Source organism: Scophthalmus maximus, chromosome 16 (assembly GCF_022379125.1).
Source record: "Scophthalmus maximus strain ysfricsl-2021 chromosome 16, ASM2237912v1, whole genome shotgun sequence".
NCBI lineage: Eukaryota > Metazoa > Chordata > Actinopteri > Pleuronectiformes > Scophthalmidae > Scophthalmus > Scophthalmus maximus.
In genome coordinates, this window is record NC_061530.1 from 1,562,404 (window position 1) to 1,579,995 (window position 17,592).

The 17,592-nt window shown below is 39.8% G+C and overlaps 1 protein-coding gene across 5 annotated transcripts in view; it reads right to left on the reverse strand.

The window, feature by feature from the left end:
* Positions 1-16,307, reverse strand: part of LOC118287719 (phosphatidate phosphatase LPIN2-like) — a 23,245-nt gene extending 6,938 nt beyond the window's left edge. The window contains exons 1-9 of one of the 5 annotated variants that reach the window (XM_047327591.1): positions 16,262-16,307; positions 13,912-14,059; positions 5,820-6,020; positions 4,414-4,509; positions 4,030-4,328; positions 3,140-3,256; positions 2,839-2,962; positions 2,257-2,719; positions 951-1,050 (exon numbers count right to left, since the gene is read on the reverse strand). In XM_047327591.1, the coding sequence (XP_047183547.1) occupies positions 951-1,050; positions 2,257-2,719; positions 2,839-2,962; positions 3,140-3,256; positions 4,030-4,328; positions 4,414-4,509; positions 5,820-6,011 (1,391 nt within the window). In that variant the 5' untranslated portion in view covers positions 6,012-6,020; positions 13,912-14,059; positions 16,262-16,307. Of the gene's footprint in view, positions 1-950; positions 1,051-2,256; positions 2,720-2,838; positions 2,966-3,139; positions 3,257-4,029; positions 4,329-4,413; positions 4,510-5,819; positions 6,021-13,877; positions 14,060-16,261 lie in introns of those variants that run through there. The other 4 variants (XM_047327590.1, XM_035613195.2, XM_035613192.2 and 1 more) reach the window with 4 other exon arrangements.
* Between the last annotated feature and the right edge of the window lie 1,285 nt (positions 16,308-17,592).

Sequence of the window (17,592 nt, forward strand, 5' to 3'; positions counted from 1 at the left end):
ATTCCTTCGAAAATGTCCTCTGAGATCTGAGAATACCAAGCTAGCTTTTTCTGTGAGACGTATGCCGGAAAGCATTTTGCAAGTTTCCTGCACAGTACAACAGAGTTACTGTCACACCGCGGTGAGGGTTGTCTCGTCCTGGGTTTTTTGTCTCGTGACTTCCTGTTTTATTTTGAAAACTAACTCTCCTCTCGTTTCAGGTCACTTGCCCTTCCTCATGTGTCACCTGTCTGATCGTCTTCCCTGATTCCTGATCTTGTCCACCGGTTCCCCATTCCCCTCAGGTGTTTTATAGTCTGCGTCTCCCTTTGTCCTGTGCCTGAGTGTTATCGTCTCAGCCGAGCACCCCGGCCCCATGTCACAGTCCTCGCCTTGCTTTTCTCGTATTGTGGTTTGTACTCTTTGCCTCCTTGTGAGTGATTTTTTGGTTGTTGTAATTTTCATAGCGCAGGTTCGTAGCACAGTTTTGGTTCATAGCCGTTTTTCTTTACCTCCATTGGAGTGATTTATGTTTAGTCAATTAGATTAGTCTTGAGGTTATTTTCCCTCCGTGTTTTGGAGTGTTTTTTGTTCTTAAGTAGAATCGCCTTATGTTTCGTTATAAAGAGGAATTTTCTACAGCCTGTTATTTTTGTCACTGTCTAAGGTTTTAAGATTATCGAATAAAAGCCTGCCTGAACTGTCTACTGCATCTTAGTCCTCTTTATAGTCCAGGCCTGACAGTTACATAGCACTTTGAGATTGCTTTTAGCAATGGAAAGTGCTATGTAAATGAAATTTATTATTATTATTATAATGCAGTTCCAGGCGTTCAGGGAGGCAATGACAGACATGCCATTGTCCCTACAATAAGTTTGTATAGTAAATAAAATGACATTGTGTGGCGTTTATGCTTGCTGCACGTACACCAAATGAGAAAAGGCGTCTGAAGAGGCAATGAGGGTTTGTACCTTTTCGGGAAGTACCTGGCAACGACATCAGGCTCAAGTGCATTCAGATCATCCAGGTAAATATCTTCAGGTCCCTGATGCTGGCTCCTCTTCCTCACACCTGAATGAAAGAAAGATGAGAGGAGTCTGCTCAGGAATCGCTGAATTTGTTTTTTCACTTCCTTTTGTTTTTCACATGAGCATGTGAATGCAGAACAGTCCCCGACACCAAGTATGAACAGAAACCACATCCTTCCTGTTAACATTCACTTACATTTAGACTCTGTGTCGACACCATCATATAGAAAAGACTGCTGCAGTTTTATTGCAAAATAAAATGAATTTGTGTTAAAATCATAATATGCTTCTTTCATCCTTTAAACTTACATATAATAAATGTATTGTATGTGATTCTTCCATGATGAGATTCATTGTTCTCATTCAGGTACAGGTTAATAGCAGTTTACCATCTCAAAAGTAAAGGGGGCAGCTTTTTTCTTTTTTGTACTATTTTCAAATGCTTTCATACAACTATACTGGATTATCTTGAGCTCTAAGGGAGGACGGTATAGCAGTTTTTTCGCCCATGTAATGGAGGACCCTTTCCTACGGAGCCATGGACAGGACATGGAGAAAAAAAAGAAAAGAGATGTACTATTGCGAGATCTTGGAACTCCAGTTGAGCACGGCACAGAAACCAAACAGGGGAGTAACTGGACTTGGTTGTAATTTGTTAAAGACGTTTCACCTCTTATCCAAGAACTGAATAAGCTTCTTGGATGAAAGTGAAACGTCTGTAACAAATCCGTCGCTCCTGATTCAACACCCTATTGGAAAACTATGAGCGGGATGAATGAGAATCTCCACAGACACAGCAGCGCAGCGCACACACCCGTGGGAGAGGAGTTTTAGTTTGAGATTGGCCTCAAATATAAAGACATTAAATCAGTTCTTGGCAGTAGACAGGGTTTTAACATAAGTGAGAGACATCTGAACTACTGACACAAGTAGAGACTCGTCGCAAAGTGTATTGACTTGGCAGTGCTGGTTAAAATCATTAGCAATTATCATTAGTTAAGTTACAGCTTTTGCGAGAAAGCGCAAAAGTACACCTTTTTTTTTTCTCCGTGTCCTCTCCGGGGCATCGCACGTTCCCACCGCAACAAGTTCAACAACAGTCTCTGAGAGGAATTTTTTTTAAAACTAACATTTTAGGGCACTTTTCCTTAAACCTCTTTTCATGTAAGTTCATTTTTGTGTCCATCCAGAATGAACACAGTGTGAAGAAACTATTAACCAGAGAGAGGTATAAAGGGAAGAGTGTTACCTCTCCTCTTGAAGGGGGAGTCTGTGGGTTTGGAGGAGACACCTGTGGTGACACAAACCGCTGAGTCTCCAGCCATGTTACTGCCTCCACTGGCAGCAGACCCGCTGTCCCTGCGGCTGGGTGGCGAAGACGTCCACCTGGCCTTACGCGTGGTGTGTGTGTTGGGGTCACAGTTACTGGGACATGGCTCAGAGATTAAAGTGCTGCACATTAAATGTGAACGGTCCGGTTTGTGCTCGCCAATGTGTGCATCATGTCCGGGGGGCTGTGGTTTGCAGCTGCAGTGATTGGGTTTGATGGTCCGAGGCTCTGGTTTAACAATACTGCAAATCAGATCTGTGTTTCTCTCTCCTTCCCTTGACTCTTCCTCCATTGCTTCTGAGCTTAAGATAACCCTGAAATGTGTATTCTCCGAGGGAGTGATGGTCAACTGCATTGGCTCTGTTTTGTCCTTTTTGTTGACCTGAATACAAGACAGGACAGCACAAACAAAGCTTTGATATACATACATGCCTTTCCGAAAATTCTCACAAAGTCTCTAAATATGTACAATTGAGAATATGAACTAGATCTCAGCCATACTCTGGTGGATTCTGGAAACTCCCCCCATGTCCACTGCATGTGGGACTCAGCCCTGAGCACGGTCCCTGCCGGCTTCACCATCAGCTCGGAGTCACTCTTGGGTGACATGGGCTCGGACATCTCCCTGCTGAAAGCAAATACCACATTTTCACTGAGTCAGAAGTAACAGCCTTGTGGGAGTGAGTTGTTTTACTCAGCACTATCTGTTTTGATAAAGCAGATTGGACATGATGTATTATTGTTTCTCTCTGCTTGTTTGAACTATGTGAATATTTAAAAAGACAGAGTGGGAGGCTCGTACGTAGTGCAGGGGGACCAGTCTCCGTCAGAGAAAGGGTAGCTGTCCCATTCAAGGGCAGTGAGGGGGGAATGTTGCCTGTGGTCCATGCTGTTGTTCATCATGGAGAGTGAAGATGCCCTGAAGACAGGAAACAATGCATCAACAAAAGGTTCACAACAAACAAAACCAAACCGTAGACTGTAAAGAAAAGTCTTCACATCCTCCAGTACTTCAAAAAGGAATCCAAAATATCCAGGATACAGCCACTGCCATCTTGTGCTTTTTAGGTCATTTGGGACCAGAGTCCGCACAGTAGTGATGGTGGAGTGGAGCCATGGTAACGGGGTCCTGCAGATACACACACTCCACCAATCGTCTCAGTCCGCCTCAGCTGTCATTAATGATGTTTCACCTAATTGTCATAGCATTTAGGAACACTGGATCATATATTAGTAATATTATGAGGTCTTGAGATAATGTTTGTTATGATTTGGCGCTATACAAATACAATTGAATTGAATTGAATATCAGTGTGATTTGAACCATGTCACATCTGCTAACATGGAGGAGGCGAGGTTCAGGAGTGTTTCAACAGACTTTGGGGACCCCAGGCAAAAGGGCCCTGGGGAACCCTATATTGAACCAAACTGACCTGTTGGGGGGTTTCCGACCATGGTGTCATTGTCATCTCCTGTACATAGCCAATCAGATTTAGGGGGTTCAGACAAAAATACTTGTGTTATCTGGGACCCAGGCTTTGCTTTGCCTACCTTGAAGCGGCAGGGGTTTAGCGACCTATAGTGCAGCCACCAAGGGGCAATCCAGATGATTTGGCTTCACTTTTGGGAGTTTTCACGTCATGTTGCATCTTTATGTACAGTCCGTGCAACAAACTGAGCGAGTCCACTTACTGTCCGTTGTGTGCATTGTGCTCCTCGTCTGAACTGAGCTCACACAGCTCCAGCTCTCCACCTGCAGCCATGGTGGTTTGCTCCTCCTTGCGTGGCTCAGCTTTGTGCTTCCTCCTGCGTCTCTTCTTTTTCTTGCCGCCTGAGTTGGAGCAGGGCTGGGCATTCCCAGAGGACGGGTCTTCTGGACTCAGTGGCGGACTGATCTCTGCTGCCGATCCCCCACATCTGGGCTCCCTGCTCCTTGAGAGAACCTCTTCTGTGGGGATGGGTGAGGTCACCAGGTGGGCTGGGACGATCTCCTGAGTTGGGGGAGAACGTACATAAATATGAACTATTTCCATGAGTAAACAGCTTCATTTTCATCACATACTGCATGAAACTCACGTAGTGCTCCTCTGTCTCTTGAACAAAAAAGGCCTCTCCATTGTCTCCAAGCTTCATGTGTAGCTCCACAGGCTCCCCGTTGATTTCTATATCAATCTGCAGAATCGAAGAAAAGAAAAAAACACTTCTGTGAGACACACTCACCAGATGACCATGTTCTCCTCAGTTGGTTTCAATAAGCATTAATGAGGTTTGTTTACAGCACAGAGCACCATATGCATGTGTACAATATGGTTCGTGGATAAAAACAGATTTACCCAAGGAATTAGTGTTAAGCCACAGAGAAAACAGGAAACAGCGTGTACCAAGGTTTGCTGTTTTTGTGCCACAACTTCTGTCTGTGAATAAAACAATCAGGGCTTCTCTTTCTCCAATCTTTTAATTATCAGAGAAGTTGTGAAATGAAACACAATCTACTGCATGATGACATTTGATGAGAGTTCAAGATATGGTTTAACTTTTCCTGGTCGGTTTCTCCACAGTAACAGAAGATGCTTTAAACCCACAAGATTTTCTGTACAGAATCGTTGAGACTGCATTATCTGTGAACCACAGGCTATTTCCCTCAATGTCTGGCTCCAATATTTGTCTATAACAGATAAGAATATTCTGTTAGATGCTATTCTGGAATGGGATGAATCTTAACAAGGTGGGAAGGCAATAAGAGGGTAAGTTGAGCCTTGGCCTGTGGGTCCCACCGTCCTCAGCTGATAACAACATACAGTGTCTATAAATAGAGAGAAATAGCTCTGCTCCTGTGAAAAGCAGAGAGTGACGGAAATAGTTGGTTCAATCTACCAAGTTTTAGTAAATATTCTCAGGAACCAAGAGGAGTGAAATTTAACACTGTGCTGCTATTGATGAATGATAAAGTGATAGACCTTTTTTACCTCCGCCCCTGTCCATTTGTTCGTTTGTTTGTCAGCAGGATTTCGCAAAATCTACTGAACGGATAGCCACGGAACTTGGTGGAAAGACGGGGATATTTTTTGGGCAGATCGAGGATTAGTTTTTAATCACTGTCTTTAACATTTTTAACATTTTGTTTTATTGACATTTTCACTGATAATGCATGGATTTCTGCATACCTATTTATGGGACTGATATCAACAGTATGAGTGTGTACACTTTGGTGCGTTAGGCCTTGGCGGAAGTATGCCCTCTTCTGAGGGCACACCTTCATAGTTAGATTTTGAGATGGAAATTCATTATGGTTGCCCAATTAATAGGGCATTACTTCTTATCACCACTTAATCTTCCTTGATCTACAGAATGCCAGATCTGTACAGGCTTTGCCTCACAGCAGGTTCAAAATGTTGACATAAGACTGAAAAATCCAATAATTAGACATGTTGTTGATAACAAAAATAAAATGTGATAATTTCCCTTCAACTGTGTTCACTCACCACTTTCTCCTTGGAGCGCAACACCCCCAGTTTTCCAAATCGAACGTGAAAAGGGGAGCACTGGAACGTCCCGTCAGGCTGTCGGACCACGATCACGTCGATGCAGCCTGACAGAGTGGCCTGGTTAATCCCCTTGTACAGCTCCTTTACTGTCACCAGCACGTGGCCTGCCAGCTGCCCCACGTAGTTCATGGTGTCGACCTGTCAACAAACGCACCCTTCATTAATTAACATACACGTAACGGCAGCATTCAACAGTCCTGAATTACCAGCAGAATAAGACAATGCAGAACCTTTTTGCATCTCTCTAGGCCACTGTCCCTGTAGCATGTGCTCCTGTTGTTCAGAATAGTCTGCAAAGGAAATGCAAGCTGGTCCCTAAACACAGCAGCTCTGTCCCATTTTCCTCAAGAGTCCTGAGCTGAACGAGTTTCAATCAGGCTGCTGCAGACCAGACCGGAGCAGACCAATGCTTCTCCAGCTCTTTCTAAGCATACATGTCACGACTTGTTACTGATTGTTATAATATCCTTTGCAGTTTTGCAGGTCATTTGGCAGAACTAAAAATAGATATGTGATTATTTTAAGGTAAAAACATCAGGTCATTGTGTTGGACACTGGGTTTATAATATAGGGATCCAGACTAACTTTTTTTACTAGAAGCGCTTCAGCCCCTTCATGAAAATTTTAGGGGCACAAGCAGAAAATTGGTCTGCAACACAATTATCTTCATTTTCGCCCATTTTAACTGTATTACTGATAAATGTTTTTGTAATGAACAGACCTCTTACAGAAATTACAATGTGATGTTTTATTTTCAGTTCACAATGTCTCAATTAAATTGAATTGAATGAGGAAAAAGGGTCAATGGTTATATTTTGCCATTGTTGAGTGAGACGGTTGCAGGGATTAATGCAAAAAAATGTTTTATCTGACAATAGTAATTTTGACCATCTACTTTTTTAGAGGCAACATTTTTCATGCGGTCGCCTCACATAGGTTTTTTCATATAAAAAGGTGGATAGTGTGTACACACCTTTGACCCTCATTGCCTTCTAAATAATAAGAAATATTTAAGCACCACCCACACATTGCTACTGTTCTGTAATGCCTCCTCGAGTGCACAGTTACAGGTCTGTCAAGTCCGGAGCCCTGATAATACAAATAATATTTTAAGGGGCACTTAGTGAGGCAGGTTCACTTGTCCACAAGACTTCTCTGTTTGTGCACAGGGTATTGATCACCTCTAGAAAAGAAAGTAAAATTTAAAAACGTCTTTTTCAAAAAGGAACGACCCCCTCACATTTGACAGCACATTTACAGAACATTTACCTGGAGCCTGCTCCTAATTGATTGACACCATGTCAAATAGGTCGTCATTGTCTGGATTAGAATGCTCTATCAATTTAGTGTTTAACACTTGCAGCTTTGTGTCTGGAAATATCAGAATAGGCACATGCCAAATGCCATAATTAAGTTGAAATAAATGTAATATGCCAATAACTAGCTTTTTATGTTCATTTATAATTTGTGTAGGATACTGAGGTGACCAGGACTTAGGGCACTGTGTCTGATTTAAAATATAAATCCGCTGCTTGAGTCAAGGTTGACTGAATGGTGACAAAAAACGAATTTGTATTCTTCATCAACCAAACAACGCCACTGTACTTTTGTACACAAAGATCAGTCAACAGTGATGAATCTGGCTGAACCTGATCCTTGTCACTGTTGTTTTTCAGAATTGTTTTATGCATCTCTTCTCACAGGGTGTCACATTACATTATCCTGGCAAAAGGATCCCAATATTAAACCTGATGTTTTCATTCAGAGCAACTTATGATGAAGAGACAATTTGTCGTTTATTGAAACTTTCTAAACCATGTTCAAAATTTTACTTGTGCTTCTACAATTTCTTCTAAAACAGCAGGCTACTTCACTGCGCAGTGCTCCCTCTGGGCCGACCCTGTCCCATTAATGCATCAGGTTTCATTTGTTTCTTACATAGAGACGTCAACACCGTCATATGAATGTCTTCATGTGTGCTTAACTGTCATTACTGTAGGCAACAACACCATTTTCAAATCAAGCTCAAAATAAAATATTTGTGTGTGTGTGTGTGTGTTGCCTGTACAATGAGACTCTAGCAGTGTGTCCCAGTATTTAGCACAATGCTTCACACAGATTGAATCAGAGCTGCATACCAGCTGGATGGACTTTGACACCATTCAGCTTTTATGACTGCACCAGCTAAACTCTAATGTAGTTCATGGATGGCAGAGGGAAAATACAAATAACGATCTGCTGAAAGCACACAAACAACAGAACAAACAATGTGACAACAACAATATTACAGCATACAGTAAGATTGGGCAATATGCTAATAAATACCAGTGGGATGATTAAGTTTTATCACACAATAAAGATGTTGTTATTCTGTTTATATAAAGGTTTGTCTTGTTTCGCCATACTAGAAATCAATGAGTGTAACTGCTCTATGGTACATAATGACATTTTTCATGATAATATTGGCAGATATTTTAAGAGCCCCACCGATAATATCGGCTAACTGATTTGAGCCTTTAAATGTGCATTTATGTTTACATTTTATGTATTTGGTGGAATTTGTATTTTCAATTTATAGTTATTTATGATAAAATTCATGGTTAAACTAAAATGAAAAGCCTCAATTTCATTTCTTTGTCATAAAGGTTGTAATTTAAATTAAATATGCCCACAAATTATCCTTTTTATTATTCTTTATGTTACTTATTTTTTCACATAACTAACCCCTAACATGAAGGTTGGGCTACAGATGTTCAGTGTTTGGGTAACAAGGTTAGAAACAGAATCAGGATTTATATGGGGTCAGGGTTTCATTTTAAATTGGTAACGATTAGTTCATTTAGTTAATTAGTCAAAAACATATTGAAAACTTACAAAACTATCATTATAATAGTATACTAATTATAACTACAATTATAATACCAACAGCACTGTTCCAACTTGTCATATTTATTGATTGAATTGTTAAAGACGTCACATGGGACATTGTTTTTTTGACTAAGCGGTAGACAATTAATCAAACAATAATCCACAGATTCATCAATAGTTAAAATAAGTGTTAGTAGTAGGCTAGCCCTGTTAGATACTTGTATCACCTGGTTGTGAGAGGAAAAGCCTGCATGCTATAATTAATTCCTACTAAAACTTTAGTACATACAACATTTGCTTTTTCATAACATAACAAAAGTTTGGAGAAAAGGCAGACACTACCTGCCCAAACAATAAAAAGCCCAAAGCTCCCCAACTCACCAGAGTCCAGGAAGACTTCAGGTGCAGCCGCTGGCCCTGCTGCTCTGCAGGTAACCTAACAGAGATCTCCATGTCACCCCAACAGGATTTAAAAGGACAACTGGGTCTGCTAAGACCTTCTCTGCTTCCCCATCCTCCTCAGTCTCCCCTCACCGGGCACAAACACTGCAAGGGAAAACTAACCCCAGTCTGAGCCCTTACATAACCTCTCTCTCAGTGTGGTGACCATTGTTACTCAAAGCCACTAAGTGATTGTTAGACTGAGTAAAAACAAGTTTGCATATGTTGACTCCATACAGATGACTTCTGTAGCTCGCAAGAATGTATATCCTAATAAAACAACAAAATGCACCCAACAACAGCGTGTACATGGCTACAGACTGTATATAAAGATGGACGACATGCCCCCTGCTTAACCCTGCTTCCTTTGATTTGTTCAGAATAGTGCAGTTCAGTGTTCAACAATGTACTGAATAAAGTCCTAGACAACAAAACATTTGTCCATTCTATTCTCAGAAATGATAATAAAATTTAACACTGCTTATATTATCGCCAAAGAAGAGCTACCATTTACAAAATTTAGGTTGCAAATCATCCTCATGAAAAAGCACCTTTTTTCCTGTTTAAGGTCATTTACACAATGTGTTAGAAATTACCAATGTAAATGGGAACTGTCAAGAAAAGGTATAATAGGTTTATTATTGTGGTTCCAAAAGATGCAGCGAAATTGTTTTGCCAGTGCAACCAAATCAAAAGTTTGTCTGGAGCCCTGCTTAGTGAACAATCAGCTTTATCTCCTGAGCCACAGGAGGTGGAGATGTGTCATCCATCTTTATTTACGGTCTGGTATAACTGCATTGTCAAAAACTGTGCTCATCCCAGTCCCTAGTCACATCCACCTTTCTTGGTGAGCTTCCAGTATGCAGGGATCCAGACAAAAAAAAATATTGGCTCCTAAACCCAAAGCATTTTGGAGCCAAATGAAATTTTCAGGAGACAAAATATATCTATGTCAGAGTACATGTGCCATGTCCAATATGTTTACCATTGTTACTATAAATACATACATGTCATAAAAAACAACAACTAGAAATGAGCACTTGAAGCTGATTTTGCCTATTTGACAAATGTTTATGTCTATTCATTCTTGCACTTTTGGGTAATATCTTCAAAGCGTCTTCTAAATGAATGTAATTTACGCATTAGTTTACGCATTTCTTTTTCTGGCCAACGTTATCTAACTATGTGGTTAGCTACATTTAACTAATTAAAACTCCGTTGAACAAAATAACATCGAAATAGCCTTAATAAAACACATGATACCACTTCAAAGTTGTAAAATGAAACGTGATTTTAAACCATATTGCCAGTTTTGTGCAATCACGGCGGCGGAGAAGCCAACGTAGAGCGGTTGCTGTCTGATCTGGAGTTTTTATCCCAGTGAAGTTTAACTTCATGTGCCGGTGTCTTTGCCTTGTGTTTTCTGTTTGCTGCGGTTTCCTATCCGCTTCCTTCATTCTCCTCTGCGACCAGCACTCCGGCTGTCTTCCTCTGATTTCAGGCTGTAACATTACAGACCGACCGTAATGTATGTGAAACTGAAACCAAAGCCGGTCACGCATGGCAGGTAGATGGCAACATAAATGAAACATATGGTAATTTCTATTTTAATTATTTATTTCTATGTATTGTATATTTGCGTCTGGATGGTCGCAACTGGCGACTGGCAGAAAATAACAGGTAGCAAAATCAAAAAGTTAGTCGCATTAGAAACCGTTTTAGTTGCCATCTTGAGACCTGATATGTCTTTCTGCACATATACACCACTCAGTGTGCAAATACATTATTGCAAAACACACAAAAAACTAAATAAATATACATACAAGTATACATCATGGTAGGGGTGGGCAAGATCATATCATGATCTTTTGGGATAGAATCACAATCTACAATCACGATTTTTCTCAACATCTAGGCTATCCCAAAAATAAACAAGTTAGCAAAAAAAAAAAAAAGTGATTTTCTTATGTCAGAAAATGACAAATAACAATAACATGTATTTTAAAAATAACCGATCTGGTCTTTGACCTGGACCAGCAGAAGCAGAGGGTACTCTCACTTTCACTTTCATTAAATGCTTCGACAGATCACTCATGTTACTGACTGTACTTGCAAAACATTTGTTACACTTGTGACAATGAGCATTTAGTCCCTTTTTACTGGTTCACTCTGCTGTCGCCACATGGAGCAGCCGGTCTGTCTCTGTGTCTCTCCATTCTGTGTCGGATCGGGCAGTGAGAGCTGGACAAGCCCCCTGCTACGCACAAGCTCCGAGAAACAGACAGTGCTCAGGAATGGGGAAGATTTATCATAGACGAATGCGTTAATTTCTTCAACACCGTTAGCAGCGCTGAATATTATAATATATAATAAAAAATGAATATCTGTTGGTTGCAATGAATGCACGCAGTTTTCTGTAATAGGAGCAACTTCCCTGTGATCTGTACAATTTCTCTGAAAAGCAGATAATATGCCAAATTATGATCGTCCACAGTATAAAATCGTCCACATTTCTACATGATGGCTGCAACCCTTACTACCAGCTCCCGTCACCACTCTCCCATGCTTGAACTGTCAATCATTCTATCAATTATTTGCTTGAATAATAACCTAATCAATTAATTTATAAAATGTGAAAGGAGATGCAGATCAACACTCACTAGACCCTAATAATACAATGTTAGCCTGCAAATGTTACAACATGGTACAACATGGAATAGTAGGTTAGCATTAATGTCAGACAGGGCATTTTAGAGGTCATATATCAAATTTGACCAGTTGATGCCACTAGTCACCGGGATTCATCTTCAGGACACCATGAATGTCTGTATGAGATTTCATAGCAATCCATGAACGAGTTACTTCCACATTGTGACTGTTTAAAATGGCCATTCAGGGATAATAAAGTCATAGATGTTACTGATTAAACAAAATAAAAATCAAGCAAGGATCCAGAGTATGACAGTACCAGTTGATAATAACGTTATATTGTGTTCCTGCACATGCTGTAGCTTTCGCCCACAGCGGACCAAGGCACAGTCGAAAGTCAATGTGCAATGTTCAGCAAATGGACAAAGCATAAGTGTCGAGATCTGAGTCATAAGCAATAGCAAATCTGCACAACCAGGTCTCTTACTACACATTGTTTGCATGCACACCACCAGATCAACTAACTCTCACAGAGTTGAGCTGAGATTGTTTTGTCAACTACCATTTCCAAGGTAAAGACAAGAATGGCTGCAACTAATGATAAATATTTTTCCTATTAAATGACAATATCTAGTCTTATTTTGTGACCTATGGTCCAGAAAATCCAAAGATATTTAGTTTACTGTCATGTGTGACAAAGAGCATCAATTGTGAAATTGGAGGAGCTAAACAAAGCAAATATTTGAGCAAATAGTTTTGAAAAAAAAATATTATTCATCATCAAAATAGTTGCAGATTAATTTTGTCTTGATAAACTGATCAACAAATTGATGAATCAACTAAGGATGAAAGTACTTCCATTTTTACCTCTTCATATTAATCAAACTGAACTGTTGTAAGAGATTAAAGCCCTGCAGCTTCATATTAAGACACTAACCCTTATGATCTCCATGGATACAGCACAATTATGATAAAACGATAACAAGCTATCCGAGCCCCTATCATTTACAAATTCTTTCCTTTTTATGCTGCATTACAAAAATGCCCAGTGCTTGATGATGAATCCAACACAGCCAGTTCTCATCCACGACCCACAACGCTCTATCTGTTTGGGATGAGGGGACCTGAAAGAGGTGTTAATCCTTTTCATAGGATTATGACTAATCTAGCTTTCCCTGTCTCGGCACGTTTCTCCTGCTCGCTACGTCCAAGTGTCCAACGTGATTCTGCATCAGCCAGTGTTGTTTTGTGTCACTGAGATTTTAATTTCAGCCACCAATACCCTGGAAAATCAATTACCCAAAGGTCTTGATTTAAGTATAAGTTAATATTCCAGTTAGGGCAGCAACTAATGATTCATTTAAATTTTAATCACAGTTTTTGTTATTGTTTCATTTAATTGAGGAATTGTTAAGTCTATCTATGAAATATCAGTAATTTCTGAATAAGTTTTTCTTTAAGTATGCAACAGCCCCAACCTCAAAAATATGAAGTCTAAAGTGCAAAACATCTGAGAAGACTTGTAAACAACACACAAAATGACAGCAACATAATTTTCTGTCAATAGACAATACTGTCAGTATCATTTTTGTAATTACAAGTATAAGTCTAATAGAGATTAAAGCAACTGTTATACAACTGTTCTCTCTCTCTTCTCTCCCCCTCTTTCCACCCTCCTCTCCTCTCACCAACCGGTCGAGGCTGTTTTTTCTCTCAAAGTCTACACATATCTCCCTGTGGTCGATGTTGGTGTGACAGTAAGACCTCAGGTATCCTCACCTATGCGGCGTTCACGGACACAAAACATGCGTGTATGGGAAAGACTGTAATAAGCTAAAGAGTAACAACAGCAGTACAATGTGTTTCCTCTTATGAGAAGGCGCAAGGTGTCTGTCAGCCCGTGCTCTCCGCAAATTTCCGCTCACTACACTTCACACGCGATGTTCACTGTCAAACAGGCTGCGGCTTCCAAGGGTTTCAAGACAGAGGTGAGACACTGACAAGCATTAATGCAGCTTTCATTTTCCTTTCAGAGACCTGTAGGGAAGAATGCGGGATTGAATCTTCCTACCCGCCGGAGAAGATGCTCAACCGTAGGCAGTCACACCCTCGTCCGATTCCTCCGCCGGCGGCAGTTTGGCGAGTGTCGGTCGAGCGGCTGCTGAGCTGGAGCCACCGCACCACGTGACCACGCACCGCTCAGGCTGCACGTGACCATCCTGCACCACGACACATGACGAGGTTAGACCTAATTATGAATGGTCATCTGACAGTTGTTCTCAGAGGTTTCTGAGGAACGTCCATTTATCTACCAGTATATATATATATATATATATATATATATGAGTGTGTGTGTGTGTGTGTGTGTGTGTGTGTGTGTGTGTGTGTGTGTCATGACTTGGTGTCAAGTCAAGTTCTGCAGCTAGTTTGGATCACTGTGTCCTGAGCACAGATTTCATATACTATTTATAGGTCTATGATGATTTACAGTATATGGTACTGAGTCACCTTCTTGATGATAGGGTAAAGAAATGTGTCAAACATGAACATGAACATAATCATTTTGTCACGTCAGTAAAACAATAAATCCTGCAGCCCTTAAATCATCATTTAAAAAATTACAAGCTAGTATATATTCTCCAGGAGTCACCCAAAGTGGTTACTGTAGAGATAGAAATATGTATTTATTCAATATATATAAGTTGTATACCAGTTGAATTACATCCAGCACTTTGTCAGATCCATCAACAAACAAATATTGACAAAAATATTGAATCTTCTCTACAAACGTTTTTTGTGGAACATCATCATATACAAATTCATTTGTTTTTAGATATTACATTTTTTAGCATATGTTTTTGTCGTTGCACTGTTTTCTAGAGAAACATATCTAGAGATATATTGGTTGGCCTTTTTTTATCTACTGATATTGGCATATCAAAGATATATCAGTATTGGCCTCATATCCAATACTGTATCTGCCAATATGAATTCAATTTTCATTATGTAGAAAAAGATTCTGGGATAATTTAGAAATGAACACACAAATTGACTGATCCACAACAAAGAGAGAAAAGTTGCTTTGTACCAAATCTGGCTAGAAGCTAATATGTATTTGTCGTCCCCTGTTCAGAAACATTAAACACAAAGCACCTCCACTTGAAATAATTTTCAGTTTCACAAGGCTGAATAGTTGTGGAGCGAGACTGCCAGCTGCATCACTATCAATCAGCAAACATGTTGATTAGCAGGTATTTCTTATTGACATACCTGATTCACAAAGCATCTGTGAGGTGACAATATGATGCCCATATCTCACAAGATAGTTAATTCAAGCACTTTTAAGTGAAAAATATATTAGATGAGTTTTTGCTTGTGTTCTCCAAAATCTAATCAGATCGTAGAGAACTAGGTGAGCCTGTGAGGACTGGACATAGGACTGGACACTGGCTCCAGAGGGGAAGTAGACATTTTGATTTCCTCCTAACACACCAGCAGTGTGGTTACCTCATGACCAGTTGTGTCACAGTGGGATTTCCTAGATTCAGGAGCTGGAAAAATAGATGTCTGTACCTTTTGGAAGTGAGTGACGTTAAAACATGTGTTTTGCATGTTGCTGAATGGTCTATAGTGAGATGATATCTGTCCAATTTCCATAAAGTATGTCAATATCTTTCCATGTGAAATGTAAATAGTAATTATATTATTATATCTGCTTCTCCATTTATATATTTCATCATTATTATGAATTTTTAATTACTTTTTTTTACTGATCCTTCTTATTTGTATTCTCCTTTCTACTCTCCTCTATTTTTTATTGCAATGTTTTGCTAAATAAAAGTCCAATATGTCGAATTAAATGTTTGCTCGATAAAAATTCAGTTCAGCACTATTTGGATAAACTTTAAAATGCCAAATATGTACATGATTAAATACATAGTACATTTGAGGAACTGCAGTTCTCTTCGCATGATTATCAATTTAACAGGACCTGTGAAACTTTTACACTTGTTGGTTTGAATTAATTCTGCCCTGTTTCACCTCTAGAATTCCTCGTGTTTGCTTTGTTCTCCCCTCCAACAAGAGAGTACTGTGCCTCTTCTAAGCCTGTGTAACGCTGTGTATTCTTTAATCTTATATACACACACATATATGTTCACACAAATAACAAGTGTGATGATTTATGCCAATAAATATTTTACCAGCTTCTTTATTCAACCAAATATAAAAAGGATATACACAGCAGACAAAAAGTCCAAATCAAAAAGAGACAAACAGTAGACAATCAATGTTGTGTGGGTATTTAAAGATTAAATATAACTGCTAGATACTTATTACATTATCATAGCTCTGTTACTAGAAATATGCAAAAGTATCAATAAGGCAACATCTAAGTTCTGATTACTGAAAACACAACTTACATGAAAGTGCACATCAACCTAATATGTGAGTATGAGCACTAAGTACTTTTACTCTGACTGTGCTTCATATGATCTCAGCCTCTGGTTCCGGCGCTTCCACTGTGTCTGCAGGCTGCTGATGGCTTTGTGATTGGTCCAAATCTTCCTTTGTATCTTCTGTTTGTTCTGAATCTGAAGACTTTGGTTCTGCAGCAGCAACAGCAGTAGCCGTATTGACTGTGATCTCCTTTTTCTGCTTCTCCGACTCCTTACTTTTTCTCTGTGTTTTGTCTTCCTTTATTTCCACAGAGGGCGTCTTAGCTCCAGATTCTGCAGGAGAATAATCATTAGTGGCCTACTTAACATATCATCTCAGTCATGATAAAGTTACGTCAATCTGTAATGTCTCAGATGTCACACACACACACACACATACACTATTCCTCTCACCCTTTCGCTTTTGCATTCCCTTCCCAGTGACCGTGGTTTTCATCTTTTCCTTCGGTGTGTTTGGGCCAAACACCACATTTCCTTCTGCATCCGTCCAGTATGAGGTCACCCCCAGGTCAGGTGTCCCCTCTGTGGTCTCCAGCTGAAAGGAGACACATTTGAGATAACGAAAAAGACAAAAACAAAACCTTGCTTTGAAATCAGCAGACTCAACTATCAGCCCATCAGCCCAAGAATGAGGTTTCACTACTTACCCAGGAAGTGCAATGAGGTCAGACCTTTCAATGACTGCCAGAGTAATCCATTAGTAAGTCATCTATTCTTATCACTTAATTTAATTTTCTGTGTAACTGTGATATTGTATAGACTTCTATGTGGGACACATCTGACTTTTACAAACACAAGGTCTTAGAACATTATCACGTATAAATTGTGAAGTCCTTTGAGACAAATGTGGGATTTTGGCCTAAATAGCGAAAATACACATGACTTGACTTATGGCAATTGATTTCTTCAGCAGTTCTTACAGTCGTACAGCCGAGTATGATTTTAACCCAGTTACTGTATAAAAGACTCCCTGAAATATAGTGATATTATATTTGGATTAAGAAATATGTTGCAAATGCTCCTCAAAATACATGATAGTATCTAATCTTACCTGTCTCCTCATATCTATTACAATAACAGCCAGATAACAGAAGTTTTGTCCAACAGTGCTACAGCATGAATATGAAAACTTCCATAATGCAATTTGAGAGTGTTTTTTGTTGTTCGTTCCCTGTCTGGTAAATCCCTACATCTTTCAAAATAAATGTCCCCAGTTGCACAGGCCTCCTGTCCACAGGCGGTGATGAACATGACTTTGACATGAGAAATCCGTGGAGTGCCCCTTTCACTCTGTG